This window comes from Mytilus trossulus, chromosome 7 (genome assembly GCF_036588685.1).
Source record: "Mytilus trossulus isolate FHL-02 chromosome 7, PNRI_Mtr1.1.1.hap1, whole genome shotgun sequence".
NCBI classification, from domain to species: domain Eukaryota; kingdom Metazoa; phylum Mollusca; class Bivalvia; order Mytilida; family Mytilidae; genus Mytilus; species Mytilus trossulus.
In genome coordinates this window covers 60,639,292-60,662,920 of record NC_086379.1, presented here as the reverse complement: position 1 = coordinate 60,662,920, position 23,629 = coordinate 60,639,292, and the positions used below count along the sequence as shown (strand labels likewise).

Sequence of the window (23,629 nt, the reverse complement as noted above, 5' to 3'; positions counted from 1 at the left end):
ATAATTTTTTTTGGATTTTGCATGGTTTTCTCGTAGACATCCATTTAAAATTATTACATAATATAATAGTCGATATATGCACTAAAACATCTGATTTGAATATTAAACTTTTACGTTCAATATGGTGAACAAGTACTTATTCAGAACTGCTAGCAAATTAAACATTAAACGAATCAGCATAACAAAACATGCGAAACATGATTTTTTTTTTAAATTGGAAAATTTCTAAATCACGAGAAATTGTTATTGTTATACAGCTGATGGTTAGAAGAACTTTACTATCAATTTATATGGAGTACAATGACGTCATTATAATATTATTAATTGACTATTGAATATTTTATGCCACTAACTTGAAATATGAATAGTTTGCCAATCCCTACACAATGTACGTATAAATATAATGTTTTACCGAAACAAATGAGGCTAATATTTCGTGTTTTTGGTAAAGATTTTTAATGGGCAAATCAAATTAAACCCTTCAGAAGTTCTGACCAACAATATGTTACAACAATTTATTACAACTAACAGAAGCAAATGAAATGGTGCCATTATGGTTTTGTGACGTAGATAAAAATTTATATAAATATTCACATGTTAGTTTTTACTTTGTTCAAAAGCCATGAAAACTTCAACAACAATTATCCGTAGATATTTAACATATATTAATCAGTGTATATGAAACAAAATAATCATATTCTATGTATGTAGTGTCGACCACAGATTTATTTTTAACATTCTGTGTTCAAGTTAACTAAATTTGAACAATCTCCCGTATAGGAAGACTGTGAATTTGGTTTCCCTTCGTACTTTACATCAAATGGAAATCTACAAACAAACTATACTTTTTTTGAACAATATACAGTACTAATAATAATAAACTCATCAAAGATATTCATGCAGGATTATACTTTGTATTTACGCAGCAGACGCGCGTTTTATCTACTGAAGACTCATCAAAGACGCTCGAATCCAAAAAAGTTAAATAGCCAAATAAAGTACAAAGTTGAAGAGCATTGATGACCAAATTTCCAAAACGTTTTGCTAAATACAGCTAAGGTAATCTATTACTGAGGTAGACTTCGTCTGAAACTACCATTCCCGTGTATAGTAATTTTGGTCCAATCGCCTTAGGTTGTTTAATGTTGAATTAGCATGGTTCCGTTGCTTTAAATTTGAGGTACATTTAAATACGAATAGGGAACAAAGTTAAAAATTCCCCGTTTTCATCATTATATGTTAACCTTTGCAGGAAATGAAACCAAGTACCCGATGGAAATCTTCACCAATAATGATAATAATGGAAAAGAAAGGACAATTGTTTTATAGTCTCACTATCTGCTGTCGTCAACTCTTGGCGTTCAATACAGCTTATGCATAGAAAGAAGGTTTATTAAAACATGTCACATTTATATATACTTTTTCTTTTCAAGATAAGTACTAGTATGTGTTCATTTAAATTACGATTGTTATTTTTTTGCTAAATTATGTTTTGATTTGTCACAAAACTAAATATGTTGATATGACAATAAAGATATTATTTATATAAATGTTTACAAATGACAATTGTGGTTTTATATCGTACCATCGACATGTGACGCCCAATATTCCTCTGGAAGTAACGATTTAAGATGTTCTGTTGAAGCCCCTGGTAAGTAACCAAGTGGATATGGTGTCCCTGAAAAGAAAAGAATTTATAAAGTTTACAAATCTTGTAAATAGTACCTTTTTTTTTTTACATTTCTTCATGCTTATTAAATGAAAACACAAATGCCCGTATCGACTTTGCTCATTGTTGAGAGCCGTATACAGTCATATTGTGTTAACATCCTCGTCCTTTCGTCTCTGTTGAATACGTTCTTGTCTCATTAGTAATAATACCATGCACATCTTCTTTTTTTATTTGAGTGTACATATGTTGAATACATTTAAAACATTCAGCAGGTATTTCGGACAAATGTGAACGAGTTTTTATCATTTAACCATAGAAAGTGTTGAGTTTATGTCGATGACTTGAATGAAAAGGGAGATGAACAGCTATAGGACGGGGTTCTCTGATACATTATTTTGGATCACTATAGCTAAACTTATAATGACCCCTTTCACCTAACTGATGCTTTAACTATACTGAGGATTTAGGACTCCTGTACAGATATTGACACGAACCCAGTTCCATGTATGACAATTTTACATCATCAATAAAATGAAGTTGAAATAAAAAGATATATTTTATACAAATTATAAATATTTCTATATTTAATGAATATCAATTAGCTATTTTTTTTACACGCGCATCTCAAGTTTATAAACAGCTGCTATCATCGTAAAACAAAACTTATCCTACCAAGCGTATAAAAAATATCAAATTTTCAGTATATTTTTTATACATTCAAACATTTTTATCACATTTCACTAATTGCGATGCTATTATGGAGGAAGTGCACGCTATCTTTTTAAACGCCTTGGAGTATTCTAATATTAAAACTGTATATGTATGTGTTCAATTCTCTAAACATATATATCTTCGTATGTAAATTAACTTTAATAGTCTCATCAGTACGTAAAATTGTGAAAAATATAAGTTCACGGAAAGATCAATGGTATATATCAATGTTATATCAATGATATAACTCCAGTATAAAAGAAGCTTGTAAGAACCTTAATCGCACAATGAATGATGCATCTGATCAAAGTAAAATATCTTACATAATGACTACATCCAAAAACATTTCATTTTCAAAAGGAAACATATCTACTGTTTATAATAAGTACATATTAATATTCATATTGCGTCATAAACACAATAGTAATATGTGAGGAATGTACAATTTACATATACATTATTTTATATCAACACTAGTTGTTGAAAATATTTTTTAAAGTCATGAAATGATTTTAAAAGCACCTCAACTAATTATTCATGTTGATCATAATTATATACATTGATAAGGTCTGTGTATTTATTGGTTCATACACACTTCAACCGGCATTTTAATATAACATCGAGATATATTATAAGCTATATGAACTACTATAGATGGTGATATAGACAAAATAATATTACCCAACACAACGAAACTTGACCACGCTCGTCCAACTTAACGTTACACAAACTCGTATACTTTTTATAATGAATGAAAAGAATACAAAACATATTAACAAATGGTATTTTATTTTAACAGAATTTACTTTTGAAAGCTCACAAAGGAATGAAAAACAATATACAATAAAAACAAATGACATTATGCAATAATTGAATTTGTTGTCTTTTTGTTAAAAATTATCTTGTGTATAAATTATAAAATTGGCGTATGCATACATTAAAATAATAAAAGTCAAAGCCGCTCAATTGTCAGATGAAAGATTGTTTGAGAATATTAATGTCACTTTATTTCACGTCTCGTAATACGGTAATTGGATTGTTCCTTTGTCAAAACGTTTCTATCATAGCCTGTTTTCAAGATCTAAAGTTCAATAGACAAATATTCTAATTATTAGGTCAATGACAATATACGTGCTGTAAAGGACTCCGAGTCATAAAGCACCGTTTCCTAAGAGCTTTAACTTCCCTTCAGATATTTCGAGTTAATTTCGATTTAAGAAATTTCAAACTCGCTGTATAAATGAGAATCTGCACAAATTCTTAAGGTTCCTAAGATCCCCTCAAATATTTGGGTTAATTTCGATTTAGGAAATTTTAAACTCGCTGTATACAAATAAGAATCTGCACACGTTCTTAAGGTTCCTGAGATCCCCTTAAATGTTTCGGATTAATTTCGATTTAGGAAATTTCTATCTCGTTGTATAAATAAGAATCTGCACAAAATCTCAAGAAGTAAGTGAACTGACAATGTTTACATAACCAGCGGAATATGGAAAGTGTAATGTTTTTCATTTATCACGTATATATTTTGACACATTTTCGTATTGCATAATACTGTATAATAATTATAGCAGATAATAACACAGTTTGGTTATAGCATCTGTATATATACACAACAGACAACCTTCTCTCTCACTCTGTCTTTTAATAGCATACAAAAAAGTAATAAAGGAACTTATACTCTGTGATTAGGAGTTAATTATTCGAAATAAACGATATTGAAAATAAAAGACCCCAGTAAAATAAAGATTTTCCGTTGTATAAATTGTCAAGATTCTTGGCATTGGCTGAGTCTTGCATCCTTGAGGACACGCTCTAAGCTTCTGATAATTATCAAAGTCATTAATCATCACTGATGTGTGGTGGGTATGACTTATCATAATTTGTATAATGACTATGTTGCATGTTTAACTTTGAATTGTTACAAATTGTAGATTGCTTTTATATCTACAATTTCTATACTACATATTCATGTACACGAAGTCGCATAAATGAGTCAAGAGTATATCGAGGCGTAATCTTGTCGCACAACGTTTATGAATTTATTATAACAAGTGAAATAGAACGAGTATATACTATTAAATTGAAAAGAGTGGCAGACAGCATTGTCCTTCCATTGGTAATTTGTCAAATCAATAAAGACTTGAGGGATTGTGTGTAAATGAAAGAGTTAAATATCAATAACTTGATTATATATTACTTAATCTTATCATCATATTTCATAAAAACACTATGGTACCTCGATGAATTAACGTTTTATTTTACCAAACTTAATTTTGTACAAAGTAGATAGATATACCAAATATAAAAAAAAATCTTTCAAAGTAGAAAAAGTAGTTCATTATTTACCAAAGAATATGTTTTTGTTTATTCAAAAAACTATTTGCGACGACTTTCCAAACTGACGAAAACTAACAAATTCTCTTACAAAATTTACTTCAGAAAGCAATACTATTGTACTTTAGTAAAGATGGAAATTAAAATAGCAGTTTAACTTATATTTATATCATGATGTTTAGAAATTTGTACCCCTGTACATGAGGCATAAAACCAAGGATTTATAACTACGTCCTTGGTAAAACGTTACAAATTTTACAAAAAACTTGACAGTAGAATACATGTTGGTCATAAACATTTCATTGTTAATTACGCTTAGTTGTATATATCGTATAATTTTTATTTAATATATAAACAGTCACAGTAGTTTTACATTAAGTGCACTCGGGCAATATTTATGACTATCTTTCTGTAATTATACAGTCAGAAAATAGGATGACTTGAAATAAGCGTTTGCCAATATGAGTGCTGATATGATGAAACTTATTAAACGGTTTAAATATATTTGCTAAAACTATACGACAACAAAATATATGTTAAGTTTCCTTGTATGCTGGATAATTCTATATAACTATTTATATATATATATATATATATATATGCCTTCTTCATGATTAATTGTTGGTTGCAAAACGTCCAGTGGCAGATTTTTTCTTCGCACTGGTAACTTTAATTAATTTTAGATGATTTGGGTTTTGTCATTTTTCTCATTTCCCGAAATGTAGGAAAGCATATAGTGTGGTATAATACAAGACTGAACTACAGGGTTAAACTCTCTCCGTCAGGTCAGTTATGTATACTGATCGTAGTATAACTTGAGGACGGAATTTTTCAGAGTAGGTTAGACGGAAACTGAATAAAAACGATAAGAGGACGAGTAAGGTGAAAAAATAACAAACACAAGAGAAAATAGTAACAACATCCTCTAAAACTTAAGCTGTATACATCCCACTTCAAAGTGAAACAGAAATTAAGTATAGTATATAAGTCATCACTGATAAGACTCTATCAAAGATGTACTGTTATATTATAACATTTTAAAATAACATAACACAAGGAGTCAATGAAGAAATCGGAACGCGCAATATAAAGAATAAAGCAGGACTAAGCAAAAGCAAGGTTCTCACTCAAAAGTTATCGTTTCTGTGGAAACAAAGAGAAGGTTAAGTGCCACTTGAAAGAATGCAGCATGTATACAATTGTTTTTTTAATAAACATAATAAAAATACGAAGTATCCCCCATTCAAAAAAAAGGAAAAAAAAGAAATGCAGTGCTTTTATGATAGAGTGACGAGACACATTACTGAATTATTTAAGACGCGCGTATAAGAAGTGTATGCTTGAATACTTTAGTTCTATACACACAAATACATATATCGTGTGTTTTTTACTCGTTAAACGAACTTTTCAACGGTACGACTGACATACTGAACATATCTAATGGGGCCAAATCAAATATATACATGTTGTATAATATATTCCCTTCTTTATAAATATGAAAAAGAACATAATTCCCTTGATACTGTATATTGACAATGCATTGTTGTAGCTAGGGTGTACAGGCATAGGACAACAAATGTTGTACTGTCTCATGTAAATATTTATAACAATCAATGCCAGTATCCTGGTAAAGAATATAGGTGCCCGAACTTTGACCTTGAATAATCTATTCCCATTCAATATGATAATTGCGTATTATAGATATATAGTTACTGTCTGAAAATTCTATATTCATATAAAGGTTGGTAAATACTGACGTCCCGCGAGAGGGGGAAGAGTTTATATGTATGTCAAATATAATTTGACTTTCATTTTCATTTCTTACAATACAAAAATGGTAAAATAAATTGCATTATAATCAAACACAAAGTAAATTTAAACTTGGTTAAAAAGGTATAATTTAATACTCAAATAACATTTTGCAGAATGCCTGGTTAACCGCACTGCTTTCATGGTCTACGACAATATTGGAACTTGGATTAACATCGTTTAACCACAAAAGTACGACCTATATATATACAGATTTTATACAGTTGTACATCACTTTTACATATAAATACAGACTTTACACGAATTTTTATCCACCGAATGGTTTTGCACGTAATTCGCGCTTTCATTTTCTTGTAATTGCTGAAAGCGCTCCTTGTGTAGTGTAAAATATTACATAAAGCTAGATGACAACAACTTACATTATATCATGCTACAATTTTTTGTCATCATTATTTATTTTTTTCCAAATCTATGCAGTCTATGCAGATGTTACCATAAACATTTCGGGAAAAGTTCATCATAAACGTTATGTGTCTGTTCTTAAAATCTATTTTAATTATAATGCCCTCAAACGTTACATATTTTTGGCTTTTTAAACTATTTATCATGCACAAGAATACCTGATGGAGATTATTCAAGAAACACGAAACACATGTAATGCGCATGCACGGAAGTTGTACCATGTTTTTTACTGTCTGTCCTCAGAATTTGACCATAAGGTAACGAAGAGCTGTGTTATTTCTAAAAAAACATGCTGCACCAGCTTTTTGAATGATATAATAATTGAGATACATGGCTGTACAATATGTTCACAGAATTATGTCAAAGATTTCTAACACTGCACTACATGTACCTTTTAATATATATGTAACAAATATGTAACAATTGAGCTATACAGTTGTAAACATGTTCATAGATGAATTCAACACTGTACTACATGTACGATTACTATATGTTTTGCTTGATACTTCCCCATTTAAAAAATCCACCAACTCTTAAAATCATGCGGTTCTATCAAATTATATGGTTTAATTTATTGTTAACAGTACTGAATATCTTCCGAACAAAGTGTATCTTCAATAACATTTATGTTATATGTTAAACAAATTTTATTTTATCTTTGTTCACTACGGTTCCAGATAAATAAGATTTTTATATGTATGTTCGATATCTGAAGCTACTTTCAAGAATCTATTTTAAATATTAGATTTCTTCTCAATATTTTACGTATTTTCCTACATTAATTTTAGTCATTTTCATCTGTGATAATATGGAGAACACGATGGGAGATCACACATTCTTATTTGTTACATCTAAAGATACGCATTGGCGGATCCAGGGGAGGGTTCCGGAGGTTGGAACCCCCTTTTAAGGGCGATTAATGCATTTGAATGGGGACATAAAGTTGGACCCCCCCTTTATCCTGGGTTGGGACCCCCTTTTAAAATGGCTGGACTCGCCTCTGGATACGTATAAAAGGTAGTGGGTAGACCAATCATTTGGAGATAAAGCTGGACACCCAGGAAAAAGATTTATGTCTTGAATTATGTATATAAAAAATTATATGACCAGTAATCATGCGAGATGAACAAGTATAAATAATCATCTCGTTGCTACTTTCAATTTGTAATTCATCTGACCTTATGGTGAATCAAATTATTATCCTTTTTAATAAAAACTCCGAAGTGAAAACCTGTATCTTTTGTATGATCTTATCAAATAGTCCGACGGAAAAATCTTTTTACTGTAGAAATTTAAATAGTTTGTTAAAGAACCCTTTTTACACGTTTTATTTATCTTAAGGAATCACAATTGATCAGTTTTTGACAGACGATAAAGATTAAGTTCTGGCATACTTCCAAGTAGGTCAACGGTTAGTTGTACAACAATATTTAATAATTATTATTATATTTTTAAATTTAACATTTTTTTTTCAGTATCGGTGAACATAAACTGCCTTACAAAGTTGAAATCACTTTATTGGCAAATTTATAACTAGTAAAAATATGTTATAATAAAGCTTTCAAATAAGTGATTTTACTTCATATTGAATATGCTGTCTTGCATGGTTTTTTTTATGGTTGAAATAAGTATACATTGATTTTTCTGTAAATACTTAACTAAAAACAAAAAATCGCCCAAAATGTGCGGACAATATTAGAGAAGGGATTATACGCTATGAATAACAGTTTTGTCAGAGACTATTTTTTTTTAAAATCCAACTAGGTTCGACAGCGAAAATAGACAAGCCTTTGTATAAAGCATAAGACATTTTCACATGTTTAATATGAAGGCATTTTTTATTTCATCCTATCAGTCAAAAGGTTGGTTTAAAACAAAAGAAACCCTGGTGTAGACACACAGTACATATGGGCTAGCAGATAATTCTGTTGAAGTCTGAGCAAGGTATGTATAATTATATACTTCAGCCACAAATAGATAATGATGAAGCATATGTTTGATGTTTAGTTCAATTTGTCTTCATTTTATCCGCCTTCACTGAGAAAAAACAACTTTTAACAATATTCATGTACATGAAAAGCAGATTTAAATTTTGAAAATGGTTTCCAACGCCAATGTCCTCTATAATGTTGTGAAAATGAACGATACATTTTTTGAATAAATGAGTATGTTATTAATTGCATGTATACACGTTCTAGGGCGTATTTAAACTTATTTCATACATATGATGTATAGCAATAATTATTAATGCAAATTTAACGTGAGAGTCAATAAAGATAAAATAATACTGATGACTGTAAAATTTGGGTGTCTAGTTTTAGAAAATTAAACCAGCATCTCGATTTCCCCCGATATTGAGACTCTTTTGTTGATAAATATGGCATATTGAATTTATGACTGCTTAATATATTGTCTTTATCAAAGACGTTTATATTCAATTAAACTTCTTCAATACAGTGTCTTTCAGTTTTAAAACGTACTGTTTGTCGACTATGCAATGTGTTGCTTGAGCATTTTTCTTACCAGTCGTAAGAAAAATGTCCAAGCAACACATTGCATACTTCTTTTGCGTTGTTTCTGTTTAGAAATGCCACTTTATGTATATATACTAGGATATCAGAACACGTTAACCACAAATTCCAACTGCATAGCTAGAGCAATAAATCATTTAATTATCTCTCCTCCCACAAAAATTCAAACGATTTCTAAGAAAGTATTAAAATGCTGGACTACTGCATGTCCTCAAGAAATTATAGTTTGTTGCTAATAACGATGACTAGTTCGTTAATGTATTTCTTTATAAAAAAATATGTATATAACAGTTAATGAGGAGACGCGGGGTATTTTCCATATATTTTATGACATCGTTCATTTTGAGAACAAATTCTCCTTACTTCTTCTGTATTCTGAACATGAGAATATTGCATTTTATAATTTTTCTTACGATTTATAGTTAAACTTTTTAACCTGTAAATCACTGAATTCATGATATTCATTTGTATATATGTAATTGTCTTTCATGAAGAGAATAAGCAGTCAGAAATCCAATATGTCATGCTACTCATTTCAGTCTCTTCTGCTAAGTATATCATCGACTGAGAGGTCAGTTATTCATCGATTTTATTTACATGGTCAATTAAACCTTGATCCAATAAATTGTCCTCAGTGTAAACTTTATTGTTTTTCAATGACATCCGCATTGATAAATTATTTACATTTATGAATATAATTGTTGAGTTAACAATATATAATTTGCTAGTATTCAACATGGCGTTTTTTTTTCATCGACCCGGACTGGTACAGAATGATACAAGGTAATATATTGGAGAAGGCAATTTCTACACATCTATTGTAAGGTGAATTTATGTCTTCCATAACTTTAACCATGTGAATAGCCACCAATAGTTGTTATATTTGCTGTGTTTTCATGTGAAGAAAGTACTTGTGATCTTACAATAAAGATCTAAAGAAGAGATTACCGACATCCCGTATAGAGGTGCTGTTGTGTTTTGCGCTTTATATATTCGTCTTATTCTTGATGAAGGATTAGACTTGAAATAAGATCAAGTGTAATGATTTTTGTACTGAATATGGAAAATAGCATGTGAAGGTAGGTTATGAAGATTGTACAAATAAAAACTATTATCAAGTAACTTGGAGTTTTAATAACTTATTTTATAGCTGCCGTCTGACGTCAGTTGTTACATCTGCTATGGTAAAGAATGACAATTTTAACCCACGGCGGAATTTGGATTAAAAAAAAATCTTTGAAAGGATTTTTTTTAATGCTTACATTGTTTAAAAAAATACTTGAAGTTCTATTTTCCTTCTTTTTAATTGAATTGATTTCTAATTTCAAACACAAAATTAGAAGATATGTACTGTGGAAATGCGCATCTGGTGCAAGAAAATTGGTACCGTTAATTTTATTACTACCACTGGGTCGATGCCTCTGCTGGTGGACTAAAAAATGACGTATACATTGTTTTGTATTTGTCGTCTGGTCGTGCTCCTGCAGTCCTTCCACTAATAAAAAGTGATCTCTATGATTATTGCAACAGTATCAGAGGGTGGAGATAAGCACCAACAGACAAACAGACAACAACAACGTTTCCACAGTTATAGATATGCTTGGTAGAATATTCAATAAATCCCAATTAAAAAAACCCGTACCATACAACCACCACATATGTCTTATATAACCAAAATTGCGTCAAATAAAGTGTGAACAATAAGTATCAGATGTCTCCGTATAGAATGTATCAATGTCGTCTGCTCAAATCATCACTAATCTTCTAATTATCAGATTTCATGCAGTATTTATTGAACCTAACGCTCAATGTGATCATTGTGTTTTCATTTAACTTGACAATAGCGACATAATGCATGTCTGATAATGCGCAATTGACACACAATTTTTTTCTTCTTCATAAAATTTGATTTTTAAGTGCCAATCATTCTGCTAGATTTATTTTATATGGAAATAAATCGTCCAAAATAAATAACAGTTATATGAATTTGTGAACCTGTCATAAACAGTTTCTGTTTACTACATTAACGCAATAAGGTCCCAACAATGATCACTTCATATTACTAACAAAATAATAGCAACGACAGAATAAAAACTTTTATTTGGGTTATCGAATGTGTTCTTAAACTGCCTGCTAAGTCATGTTATGGAATAGTCATATGGAAATATCATATCATATCCTGTTTCATTTAAAACTGCCTAAAAAATAATACGCAGTAACTGGGCAACAAAAAGCACTCGTATACAACGACCCAGAATATCGACAACGGAAAACCCCCATACACAAATACATAGAAACTGGACAACGAGAAACACTCGTATATATATACAAATACACACAAACTCGACAACGAAAAACCCTCATACACAAATACATAGAATCTCGACAACGAAAACCACTTGTACACAAATACACAGAATCTCGACAACGCATAACCCTCGTAACAAATATACAGACTCCACAACGAAAAAACTCGCTCATTAAAATATGATGAAACTCGACAACGAAAAAACAATCACACACATAAATGGAGAAACTCGACTACCGAAAAACAATTTCACACATGCGTATATGGAGAAGCTCGACAACGAAAAAAAAATCATTATTCGTTTAAAATAAAGATTTGTGTCATCGAGAATTGTGTAACATGATATAAAAGGTCTTGATTATGCTGTAAATCATTAATGTTCTGTTTTTGGTCTTTTTTTAGTTTTTTTAACATCTCATCAGCGTTTTTATTTGGTGTTTGGACTTTCAAAATATCATGTTGGCCTCGAGCATCACTGAAGAAATATTAACTGCCGAAATGCGCATTTGGTGCAAAAAAATTGGAACTGTTGATTTTGTTAGAATGCTGCAAAACGGAAATTATTTTTACCGTACTTTATGGTCTTGTCACTGTTTATCTCGCCATATTTTACATAAAATGAAACAAGAAAATATTTCAGTCGATCGCTAATCTGGGCGTCCTTTTAACATAATCTTTCAAATACTCGATTGGTTTTCACAAAAATGGGTACTTCAATTCATAAAATGAGAATACATGAATAAATAGCAGGATATTTTGTGTATATTTTACGCGTAGGAATCAACGATGCTAATGGTGCAAATCGCTCCCAGGGTCATGCTACAATATGGTTTGGATAGATTGCATTTCAAATTTAAATAAATCATTGTAAAATAAATTATTTTTTATCTATTCAAACTTTTACTTGACTCTGCATGTGTCAGTCGACTATTGATTGCTTAGTAGGTTTACTTTAAAGTTAAGAGGTCCGTGTTAAACCCCTTTAATATAGGTCGTTTTCGTATATAGCATCAAATGCCACGTTTGACGGAGGTTGTGAACATTAACCTAACTCCAATAAGAGGTAAGGCATTTATTTCATATTGGGATATTTTTCATAAATTTACAATTTTTACTTAAATTCGGTGTGTACTTTGAAATTTTTCAAATACCCCCCCTGACAGGACTGAAATGACAATTTAGATAGGTTTCGGCACATTTTGAAAATTTCGGAAACAAATATTTTTAAAATAACATTCCTAACATAACCAAAATTATGTTGGAAGTGAAGCTATATATCAAAATATTGTCTAACGGATGCCATTGATCATTTTGGTTAGAGACGTCAATCGAAATAAATATTTAACAAAAAACGTGTTGCAATTTTGTATCAAAATACCTTGAACCACAATATAGTGCTGAATAAAATTAAATTCTATAGAAAATGAAAAAATGTCTAAACATGTTTTGAGCGTATCATCTAAACTCTTTAATACTCGAATACAAGTGGGATTTGACAAGTTTTAGCTTTTGATCTAGCGAGTGAAACACATTCAGTGGAAATTAGGCCTATACTTCCTCAATTATTTCCTTCAGTTTTTAATCAATTCGTCCTTTTGGTATATATATTTTTTGTATTTGTCAAGTTCTTTTATTCCACATTAAGGTGCTAGACAGAGATAATTTGTCATAAACCAGACTTATTAAGGGGATCCCAGTGTAGAACTTGAGTTTTTACTTAATTTTAAGAATTTTATTGAATTAATTTCAAATTTCTGTATTATGCAACAGAGACAGCATTGTTTTACAGTTTTTTCATCAACAATACGAGAAATAAATACATATTAATTGTCTATCAAATATATCATTTATTTAGAACTTGTCGTTTTTCTATTTATAGAAACCATATGTCTTTAAGGACCGAAGATGTATTATAATGTATCATAATGCCATTTCCTATCGGTCAGATTGCTATATTAGTACTGAAAGTATGTAAACAGAAAAAAAGGTTTAATACTAGTATCACAGCATGCTTGACTTGTGTGATATGTGAGGACGTCATGGTTGTAAACGTCCTTAAAATTCAAAACATAACGCAATTATAATGCACTAACTATTCAGTATAAAGTTTGTGTTTGACTCCCAAATTCCTGCAATTACTTCTACGATGAAAATCATAAAAAACATAAGAATAAAATCTTAGAATGATATAACAATAAACGGTTTGCTTTGGAATGACCTTGAACTAATCAATAATCACGAACTAGAAAAGAGACGCTAACATACATCGCTATGACCTTGATAACACAGATTTCATTCCTCAGTAAAGTCAAAAACAGAAATGTTCTTTATCGCAGGGGTGGGTACTTGAGGGATAAGATTCTCATATAAAATTCAAGCAACGATTTAAAACATCCAGATGGCCTTTTACTATAGTAATTTGTAAAAGATATTCACATCCGTTTAGATTGATCGATGCATGGTTCCGGTTATATCCGACGACAAATATTACAGTTGAACTTGGTGATTTCTTGTAAAACAACAATGTGGACTTGTCTGTTGTCAGTTGGCAGTGTCTGTTGGTCCACAGAGCAATACAAATTATTATCTTTTAAAAATTACAGTACAGTTATATCTATTATATTTACTACATATCATAACTCTAAATATGGACAGGTGTATTTCATATGCCATATTCTAGCTAATATATTAATATTATATTAATTATACACTTCGCTTCTTCTTAATTATTTCTGTACTGTTTCAAAGAGAGCAGGTAAAATGAGAGTTTCATTTGAGTCAGTACCATGTCATATTTTAAACGGCCTACTTTAAATCAGGTAGTATGTTTCTTGTTGACCTTCGGTCCGTATTCGTGTTGTATGGTTGTCATTGTTATTTGTTAATTGGTTGACGTTAAAAGTTTGATTTTTAATGGTTTTCCTTTTACATATACATATATGGTAAGAGATCCAGATACAATCATACATTAAAAGACTAAAAAAATGGCTAACTTTTTCTGAATAGACACTAAAGAGATATTCTATAACTGCTTTTCCTTTTACATATATATGGCAAGAGATTCAGATAAAATCACATTACAAGACAAAACAATTGGCAACACTTTTTCAGAATAGATACTAAGAGATGTTCTTACTCATAAGTCAAAAACATACTGACAACGCCATGAAAAACAGTATTACAATATACAAAACACAACAAAAACCTAAGATTGAACAACAAACCCTACTTAAAACCGAGGTAGATATCAAGTACTCAGGTGATATCCGTAACAACTGGTATATTTTTTACAAAAATGGATATCTGTATATACCTTAAATGATAGACTTGCTACAATTCCCTTTCTATTATTTTTCTCTTACTAATTTATATGTTTACTGATAAGTGCTAGCCTACTGATTGCCCTTGCAGATGTCAGTATAATTGTAATCTCCTAGTTATAGCAGTAAAACTATTAAAGGGGCAAAATTGAAAAAAAGAAGAAAAAACATTAGGAAGGGACATGTAGCAAGTCTACTTAAATGACAACTGCAGCTTACACTCCGTCTATTCCACTGAAGAGGAAATTCCAGCGATTTAAAGTATATATGTTTTACAGGTCTAGAGAACCAATCTATGAATGATAACTCAGACTATTTTCAGTACTGTCAAACTGGGCAGGCACCTTGATTTTTTCCTTCAAACTTTTAAGCCTTAAATATATTTTTCGCTGTGTTTCCGATTAACAGATATTCGACTTCAACAACATTTACTTTTAATTGAAATAAACACATTCTTAACACATTCTTAAAAGGAAATGATTAGTTTCTCATTCGCAGCATTACATTGTGTTGTAATTACTTTCAAGACACTTGCGATACTAAGTTGCGATAATTTAAAAAATAATCCAATATATTAGATCAATAAAATGTCTTCTCTATTGTATAACAGTATTCTTACACGGACATGTATTAACGTAAAATCTATTCAAAATGTGATATATATTTTAACAAACTGCGAGATCTAAAACGGGCAAATTGTATTACATAAATGCAAATGAAAACAGCACTTGCGACTGTATATCCCCAAGTATAAAATAAATAATTATACTATATAATTGAGATGTGTCGTTCACTCATTGATGTAAATACTTCATTTTTATTCCGGCTAATTATGACCCTATATGTAAGAGCTAGAATTTATATAACTGATTTAATGTGTCGTTATCAGTTTGCACTGTCATAAATATATCCCAATGAAAAATCAATAAATAAAATATATTAAAAAAAACTTATGTAAAGATTCTAATATTAACAATTTATGAACATTTTTCTGTAATGGCCTAGAGATGTCTTATGTTAGCATGAATGTATATTCATATAGTATTCAGAATATTTAGGGGAATGTAAAATGAAATAAAAGGGAAAATAAAAATAAATTGAGGATAAAGCGTTTCCGTTTTTCTTTTTATAATCATTATTTTCTAAGTGCAATACATCGAATGACTTGGAATGTTCTAGTGAAAAGGAAGTTGCCAATTTAGGTATATGTATACAAAGTAGAGAGGTTAACGACTCCGGCCTTTTTTTTCACAGAAAAACTAAAGTTTATAAATGTCTGGAGTAATGCATTTATATCTTGTTGTTTTAAATATAATTTGTTCATGTGACAAAATTCACTGCATGCCTTTGCTTACATTTTCTCTATTTCACAATTTTTGCACTGAATATAATTGGTGTGCAAATCACGATGCGGTGTGTGTGTTTGTGGTGATCAGTTTCGCCTCTTCTTCTTCCAATACAGTGCAGTCCTCTAATTGAGTATTATCGCCTCTGCCGATATATATCAAAGTACAGGTTCCAGCGAACATTTTTATTATTCATTTTTCAATTGTTAATATCGTAATAGAAAATAGAACGAAGAGTGTTGACAATGGTTGATGCATGCTAAAAATAAATAATCCAAGTTTTGAATTTTGTGTATTTTCTGCGCATTTCCCTTTAATTTGCTGGGTTTCTGCAACACATATAATATAAAACAAAAATTAATCAACGCACAAGAAAGGTTAAATATTTACAAAACTGACTGGTCATTTATCACACTATGACATATATGCGTTAGTGTTTTTGCTCCGGTACAGTTATAACACATTAAACTGCTAGATCCGGGACATAACAAATAATTATCGTTTAGCTGAAAAAATTACGCAAACTGATTTATTTAAAAGCCGTCAAATTAATCATGATTACCGTTATGCTTGTATCATCTTTTCATAAAGCTTAACCAATTCAAGAAGTCACATTTTTCCCTTACAGAATTTATTCTCCGTTTAAAAATCACACAACAATTATTTTTTTTCTTTTTAATATAGTCTAGTTATTTTTCTTCTTTCCTTTTTTTTGTTGCTTGGGGAATAATATCTAAATGTACAACAAATAATTGAATTTAAAAAAACCGGCTAAACCTAAGAAAATTTCTGAGACAAATTTGTTGGACAGATTAAACACAAAATCCATGAATTACTTCAACTGACATTTACAGATTTCTAAAATATTTTAAAAATGTAACTTCAATATGCATGGCATAAATATATCATTTGTATAATAGTATATGTAATAATAACAGATAAGATTTATTGCCAAAAACCGTTTATGATGTCAGGAGCTTATATTCTAATCAAAATAATAACGATGAATGACAGAATACACATTTAAAATCTTTTCGTATATTTGTATCTGGTCACTCTCCACGCTAGTAACAAATTTCAAAAGTCATATAAGAGGGAAGTGATAATGATCTGGAAAGGACAAGTGATACCAAGAAGAATCTGGTAAATTAAGGAAAAAACCCATCTACATGGTAATGTCAATAACAAGTTCTCTGGCGCACCCATTTTTTCTCTTTAAGTACTAATGTATGGATCATTTAACAGTTTTGCATTAAAAAGGATTTACATAAAATGCTTCAATGATAGACGAGAAGTTTTTTTCAGTTATACACATGACTATAAATATTTTAGCCTTTGGTGAATACCATCAGGTTATTTGTTTATTGGATCCTAGCACTGTCAGTGAATGCACAATCGTGTAGTGTAAGTTATAAGTTTAATAAAGTTGACACTATAAAAAATGCCACAAAATACACCGTTCTTTTTCAAAACTGAGCAAGGCAATTATGACCTTTTCTCTTGCATTTGTTTGATTCAAACAGCTAACGCGGTTTTAGTTGATGTAAGCTATAGCCAGCGGAGCTTCAATATTGCAGAGTAAGAGATTTTTTAGCATTCCCCCCCCCCCCCCCCCTCATTTGTCCATAAAATCTAGACGTTATTCGGCGCCTCATTGTTGTCGATACATTTTGACAAAATATTGCAAAGTTTGCATGCCTTATAAATTTGACGGTTTAGAATACTCATAACCAGAAGGACTTAATTTGAGTCTGGAACACCACACATTATTGTATTTGTATAGACTTTAAAAGCCACGTTTCGAATTTCCTTCCTAGTATAATTTTTTAGATAAATATTGAAAGTGAAAAAAAATCTATAAAATGACGTTTGGCCCATCTAAAATAATTTACAACTTCATTTAAAACTCAAATGTTCAGAAATATGATGCAATGTTGGCAGAAGTCCTGAAATTCATATTTTTTTGGTAAGATCCGGGAACATGTTGAAATGCGGAGGATTTTGAAGAAATATATGAAATTCCCATGCGTAAAATAATGTTCATATATAATTTGGTATATACACGATCGAAATCATATATATATATTTAGTCTAGATTGTATATGCTAGTAGACTATAGCTATTGTCAAATGTATGATACATAGTTTGCAATTAAAAAAACTGGAATAGATTTCATTTCTTTCAAAGGTTTTAATATTATATTGTATAAAAAGTAATATTTAAAAATTGAATATAATACATCAAATATGCATAAAGCAATCATTTGATAAACTTTAAAAAAAAAATCATGAAGAACATGAAGAATGAAGACATATTTAAAAGAAATGTATAAATACGGTATATTTATAAACACATTATCAACATGATAATTTTAGTTTATTCACAAGCAAGAGAAACAGTCACGACAATATCCGAAACAAACCACATTAAATAGTCTGTCATTTTTTTGGTAAAATTATTTCAAAAATTTCAAAACATATCCAACATGTCCAATGGGCCTTTTTAAGGCACAAACCAATTATTTCCACATATTCTTATTGAACCAACGTAGTTTAAAATTAAAAAAAAAAATGGTTATATCGCACATAACAAGAACAAGTAAACATACATTTAAAATCAAATGTATAAAAATAAAAATCTTTAATTTATTCATTTTTTTTTATGACCGCGATTCGTTCTTTTGCTGCCATACATTAAAAGAATGTTTCTAGAAATACAGACCATATTAACATGTGAAATGATAGATCGACCAGGAAGTTTATCATTAATGCTATATTTTATTATCAACACAAAAATCCACTAATAAAAATTAGCCAATTTTCTTCCTTAAAGCCAGAAAGAAAATATTTTTACTCTGAGAAAAATCAACTTTCAAATGATCTTAGTAGCAGGATAAAGTTTTGATGTTCCTTAGAAATATAAAACGAGATAAATAAAATCAATTATTTTTTCACACACAAAAAAGATAAACGTGAAAGCTGAAAAGTAAATATATTTACTCTGTGAAAAATCAACTTTCCAATGTTTTAAATAAAAGGCAGGATATTCATACAAGACAATAGCAGGATAAAGTTTTTGATGTTCCTTAGAAATATAAAACTAGATAAATGAAACCATTGTTTAAGAACGCTCTAAAAGATAAATGTTCAAAACAGGGGAACATAAATCAACTTTCAAATGTTTTAGTAGCAGGATACAGTTTTTGATGTTCCTTGGGAGTATATTATAAAGTCAGATAAATGATAGCATTGTATTTGAAAACAATCAACGTGAAATTACACGTGGTTTTTTTAGTTTTGTTTTTTTATCACAAAGGTTGGTGTATCTATAAATTTTCAGTAAAATCAGTTGTACACTAGCAAAACTACATACAATAAATAAGACAACTTTTGCGCATCAACGTATATTAACAAAAATGTCAAAAAAATGACAATGAATTTTCAAAACTATTTACTCAGTGTAAACTGAAATACAGTGAGAAACCCATTCGTTTATCTACTGTTTTTAGATTATTACATTCTTTTAAATAATTCTGTATGTGTGTTAGTGTACACATAACAAAAATATAGCTCTGTACATATGTTAATATACACATAACAGAAAAAAGGTTGTAAATCTTTATAATGTACTCGAATTTTCTAATTATGAACAGGAATATATTCTGAACAAAAGAAAAACATTCATTATTTCATAGCCTCTTTCAAACAGCTGTACAGCGTCGGATTCCTCAAAAACAACTCTTGTCATTATTTTGATGAGCGGAAACTTCATGTATTTGTGTTATATTGGATTTACAATTAGACATGTCAAACAGATATTAGAGGAAACATGATTGTAATTTCACTTACCCTGAGCTCCTACAGAATGGTGAAAATATCGACTGGGAAACTGGCTTAGCGATGCTGGTGTTCCAATACGTGCCAGGTCCGGGATTGATCCAGAGGCACTTCTGTTAAGTGCTGAAACTCGACTGCCTTCAGCAAAGGCAGATTCATAATTACCAAAAGATCCAGAGGGTAATCCATTTGGTAGAATTCTATTTCTATCTAATCGGAAATCTAACGGTGCATCCATCGTTATTGTTTTGCATAATCACTAATAATACACAACATTGATATCCTTTGTTATCCTGGAATTGGAACTCCATTCCAAGTAAAGTCTCTTACACATTATATCACTGAATAGTTAGTTACCTTAAAACAGAGAAAAACAGTCTCTTACACATAATATCTCTAAATAGTTACCTTAAAACAGAGAAAAACACCCTCTTACACTTTAAATCTCTAAACAGATACCTTAAAACAGAGAAAAATAGTCTCTTTCACATTATATCTCTAAATGGTTACCTTAAAACAGAGAAAAGCAATCTCTTACTCGCCATATCTCTAAATAGTTTATTTAAAACAGAGAAAAACAATTCATTCATTATCTCGTGACTTGAATGTACAAAAACAACGTAGATTTGTTATCCTGGAATTGGAACTCCATTCAAAGTGAAGTCTCTTACACATTATGTCTCTGAATAGTTAACTTAAAACAGACAAAAACACTTCATTCATTATCTAGTGACTTAAGTGTACAAAAACAATGTAGATTTTTTTACAAGTAGTGTATAAAAACTATGTTGCTTCAATGGGTTTGCCTACGTTTGCCCTTGAAAACTCGTTTATCTTATTGCTGTTTATATAATCATCTTTGCTCAAAATTCATGCATCATGTGTGTACATTCTCTTGTGTTCACCAACGTATAAGTACTGATATTTCTGCCATCTTGGTGTAAAAGTTATCATTAGGTCGAAGTCATTGAAGCATTTAGAACAGATAAAACCAAACTGTGCAAGTGCTATAAACAAGTTCATAATCATTTCTATAAATAAATTGTGAACTAATTTCCACCCAATACTTACACATAAGCTTTATTGATTTGGTGGAAATTATAGTTTTATCATGTGTTTATTTCAAAATTTAAAATTGTTTGTATACGAATTCTGTTTGCCTTTGTCGTTGGATGTTTATGGTAAAAACAGAGTTAACAATTTGTAATTTAATTTAAGAAACGATTAAGTCGGTCCCGGTAAAATATGGGACGCAACTAAAAATTGTCTTCGTAACAACCTTTTTGTATTGTGAATTATTGAATAAATTGTAATTTTTCAACAAAATATGTATTAAATGACATAAAAATACTCTGGTCTAGTTATAAACACGAATACTAATGAACACAATTCTAGTTATAAAAATTACTTTTTTTTTTATAAATGCAGAAACTTAATTGTATGTGGTATTAAGATCGGGAATTATAAAGGAAACAGAAAAGGGTTTAATTTAGTACAGAGATAGGAATTTTCAGGAAAAAAATAAAACAGAAACGGTTTGGAAAACATATGATTTAGGGATTTCCACTAGCCACACACACCTTTTATAGGAAAATAGGAAAATTATCAATTTTGAAGGTGTAAGATTTATCGACGGATGTATAAAGGATTTTATTGTCCTCAGAGGGAAATAATTAATAAAACAGTTTACATTTATTTTTCAATGCAACACACCAGGCTTACGTGTGACTGAATTTTACAGAATATTTCATCATATAAATTGTTTATAGGACAAGTCACATTTTCAAAAGTATCAAAGATGAAGAAACACGCGTCAAATTATTTATAAAATTAAAATGAAAAAGAAATGCCAATTGGTAAATAAAGTAGTTATAAAACGAAGATTTTGAATAGCAATATGACCAAAATAAATGTTACGAAAAAACATATAGAGGAGACGAAACACCCCAAAATGATGGAGACAACGATGCTGGGGAAAGACATCAAAATTAAATGTCAATTGTTCTCTTGTTATCAAATGTACAGGAGAAATATTTCTGTATACAAGTTTCCTCATAGAAAAACATAGATAAATACAATTGTATTTTCTGGAATGTTATGTTTTTGTAAATTTTATACAACTTTATTCTTGTATTTATAAAATAAACCCGTAGAGAGTCGAAAAATGTTGTTTTCGTTCCTTCCTTGTGGTTGTCATTTTGTGTCATAGTGTATAAAAATGTTTTGAAATTGTTTAAAATTATTTTGAAATTACAGGACAGATTTAAGTAGAACTTTTGCTTATGTATTTTACCAGGTATTGCGCCTGTTTTGATGACGACACGTGTTTCATTAAAAGGGGGATATTGTACGTAAAATGAAAGTCTTACCTTCAATTTATTTATTAAGGAAAAACAAAATATGTAAAAATCTCATAATGTAAAATATTCCAACATTTAACGGCGCTATTCCTCCGCGATACTGATTTTATCATCGTCGTTCGCCGCGGTTTGTTGAACAAGACACATTGAGATATTGTTAGTGTGTGGTTGTCTATCCAGAGCCGAGCAAACACAAATTTCATTGGCTGAATTTTAAAACCCTGTGGACATACTTATCTTTCATGTCCTGCTGAAAATCGTTTCTCGGTTCCCAAGTAAACAAACATAACTGTCATTATTACGGATACAGGGAGTGGTGAAAAAATTGCGAGGTAAAATCAGGCGAACTAGCGCAAATACATTTTTTTTCTTTTAAAATTTATTATCTTCTTACGGTATTTTTAATCCCGGTTCAATAATAGAGTATAATTATTCGATTTAAATGTCTGCAGAATGAATGACTGGCTCATAGAAAACTAACCGTACCGTATCTATCCTTATCGCGACCTTATTTACCTACTTTCAAACGGCTTTTTATAGAATGGGGATCTAGAAACGTGTTCTATTTAGATTTTATCACGTGTATGCAATCGACTACTCAATGCCTGAATACACATCTGTTCAACATGTCGGCTTCCCCATAATCTGTTTTCACATTCAATAACGCCAGAGACGGACGTATTAAGTTGCCAAATAATGGAGAAAGAAATGAAACTCGAGTGGAAATTTAATGAATGTCCGTGACAAGCATGACTGTGTGTGGATTTTCTTGATGTGTATTTGGACTTTGATATGAGCCGTAGGCAACACAAACACTTTACCGCTAAAATATTTAGGACACATTTATGAGGTAGACTACGTTCATAACTGAGATTAATTCGTCTATAATCTTGGCTATTTACATACGAATGGATATTTGCTATTGTGATATGTTATAAATTGTGTACTATTATTTAAATGCGTTGGATATTTTTTA

At 30.3% G+C, this 23,629-nt stretch overlaps 1 protein-coding gene across 4 annotated transcripts in view; it reads right to left on the bottom strand.

Moving 5' to 3' along the window:
- Positions 1-22,834, bottom strand: part of LOC134725459 (uncharacterized) — a 62,138-nt gene extending 39,304 nt beyond the window's left edge. For all 4 annotated transcript variants that reach the window (XM_063589282.1, XM_063589285.1, XM_063589284.1 and 1 more), the window contains exons 1-3: positions 22,663-22,834; positions 20,306-20,650; positions 1,586-1,678 (exon numbers count right to left, since the gene is read on the bottom strand). In XM_063589282.1, coding sequence (XP_063445352.1) covers positions 1,586-1,678; positions 20,306-20,531 — 319 coding nt within the window. In that variant the 5' untranslated portion in view covers positions 20,532-20,650; positions 22,663-22,834. The remainder of the gene's footprint in view (positions 1-1,585; positions 1,679-20,305; positions 20,651-22,662) is intronic.
- Between the last annotated feature and the right edge of the window lie 795 nt (positions 22,835-23,629).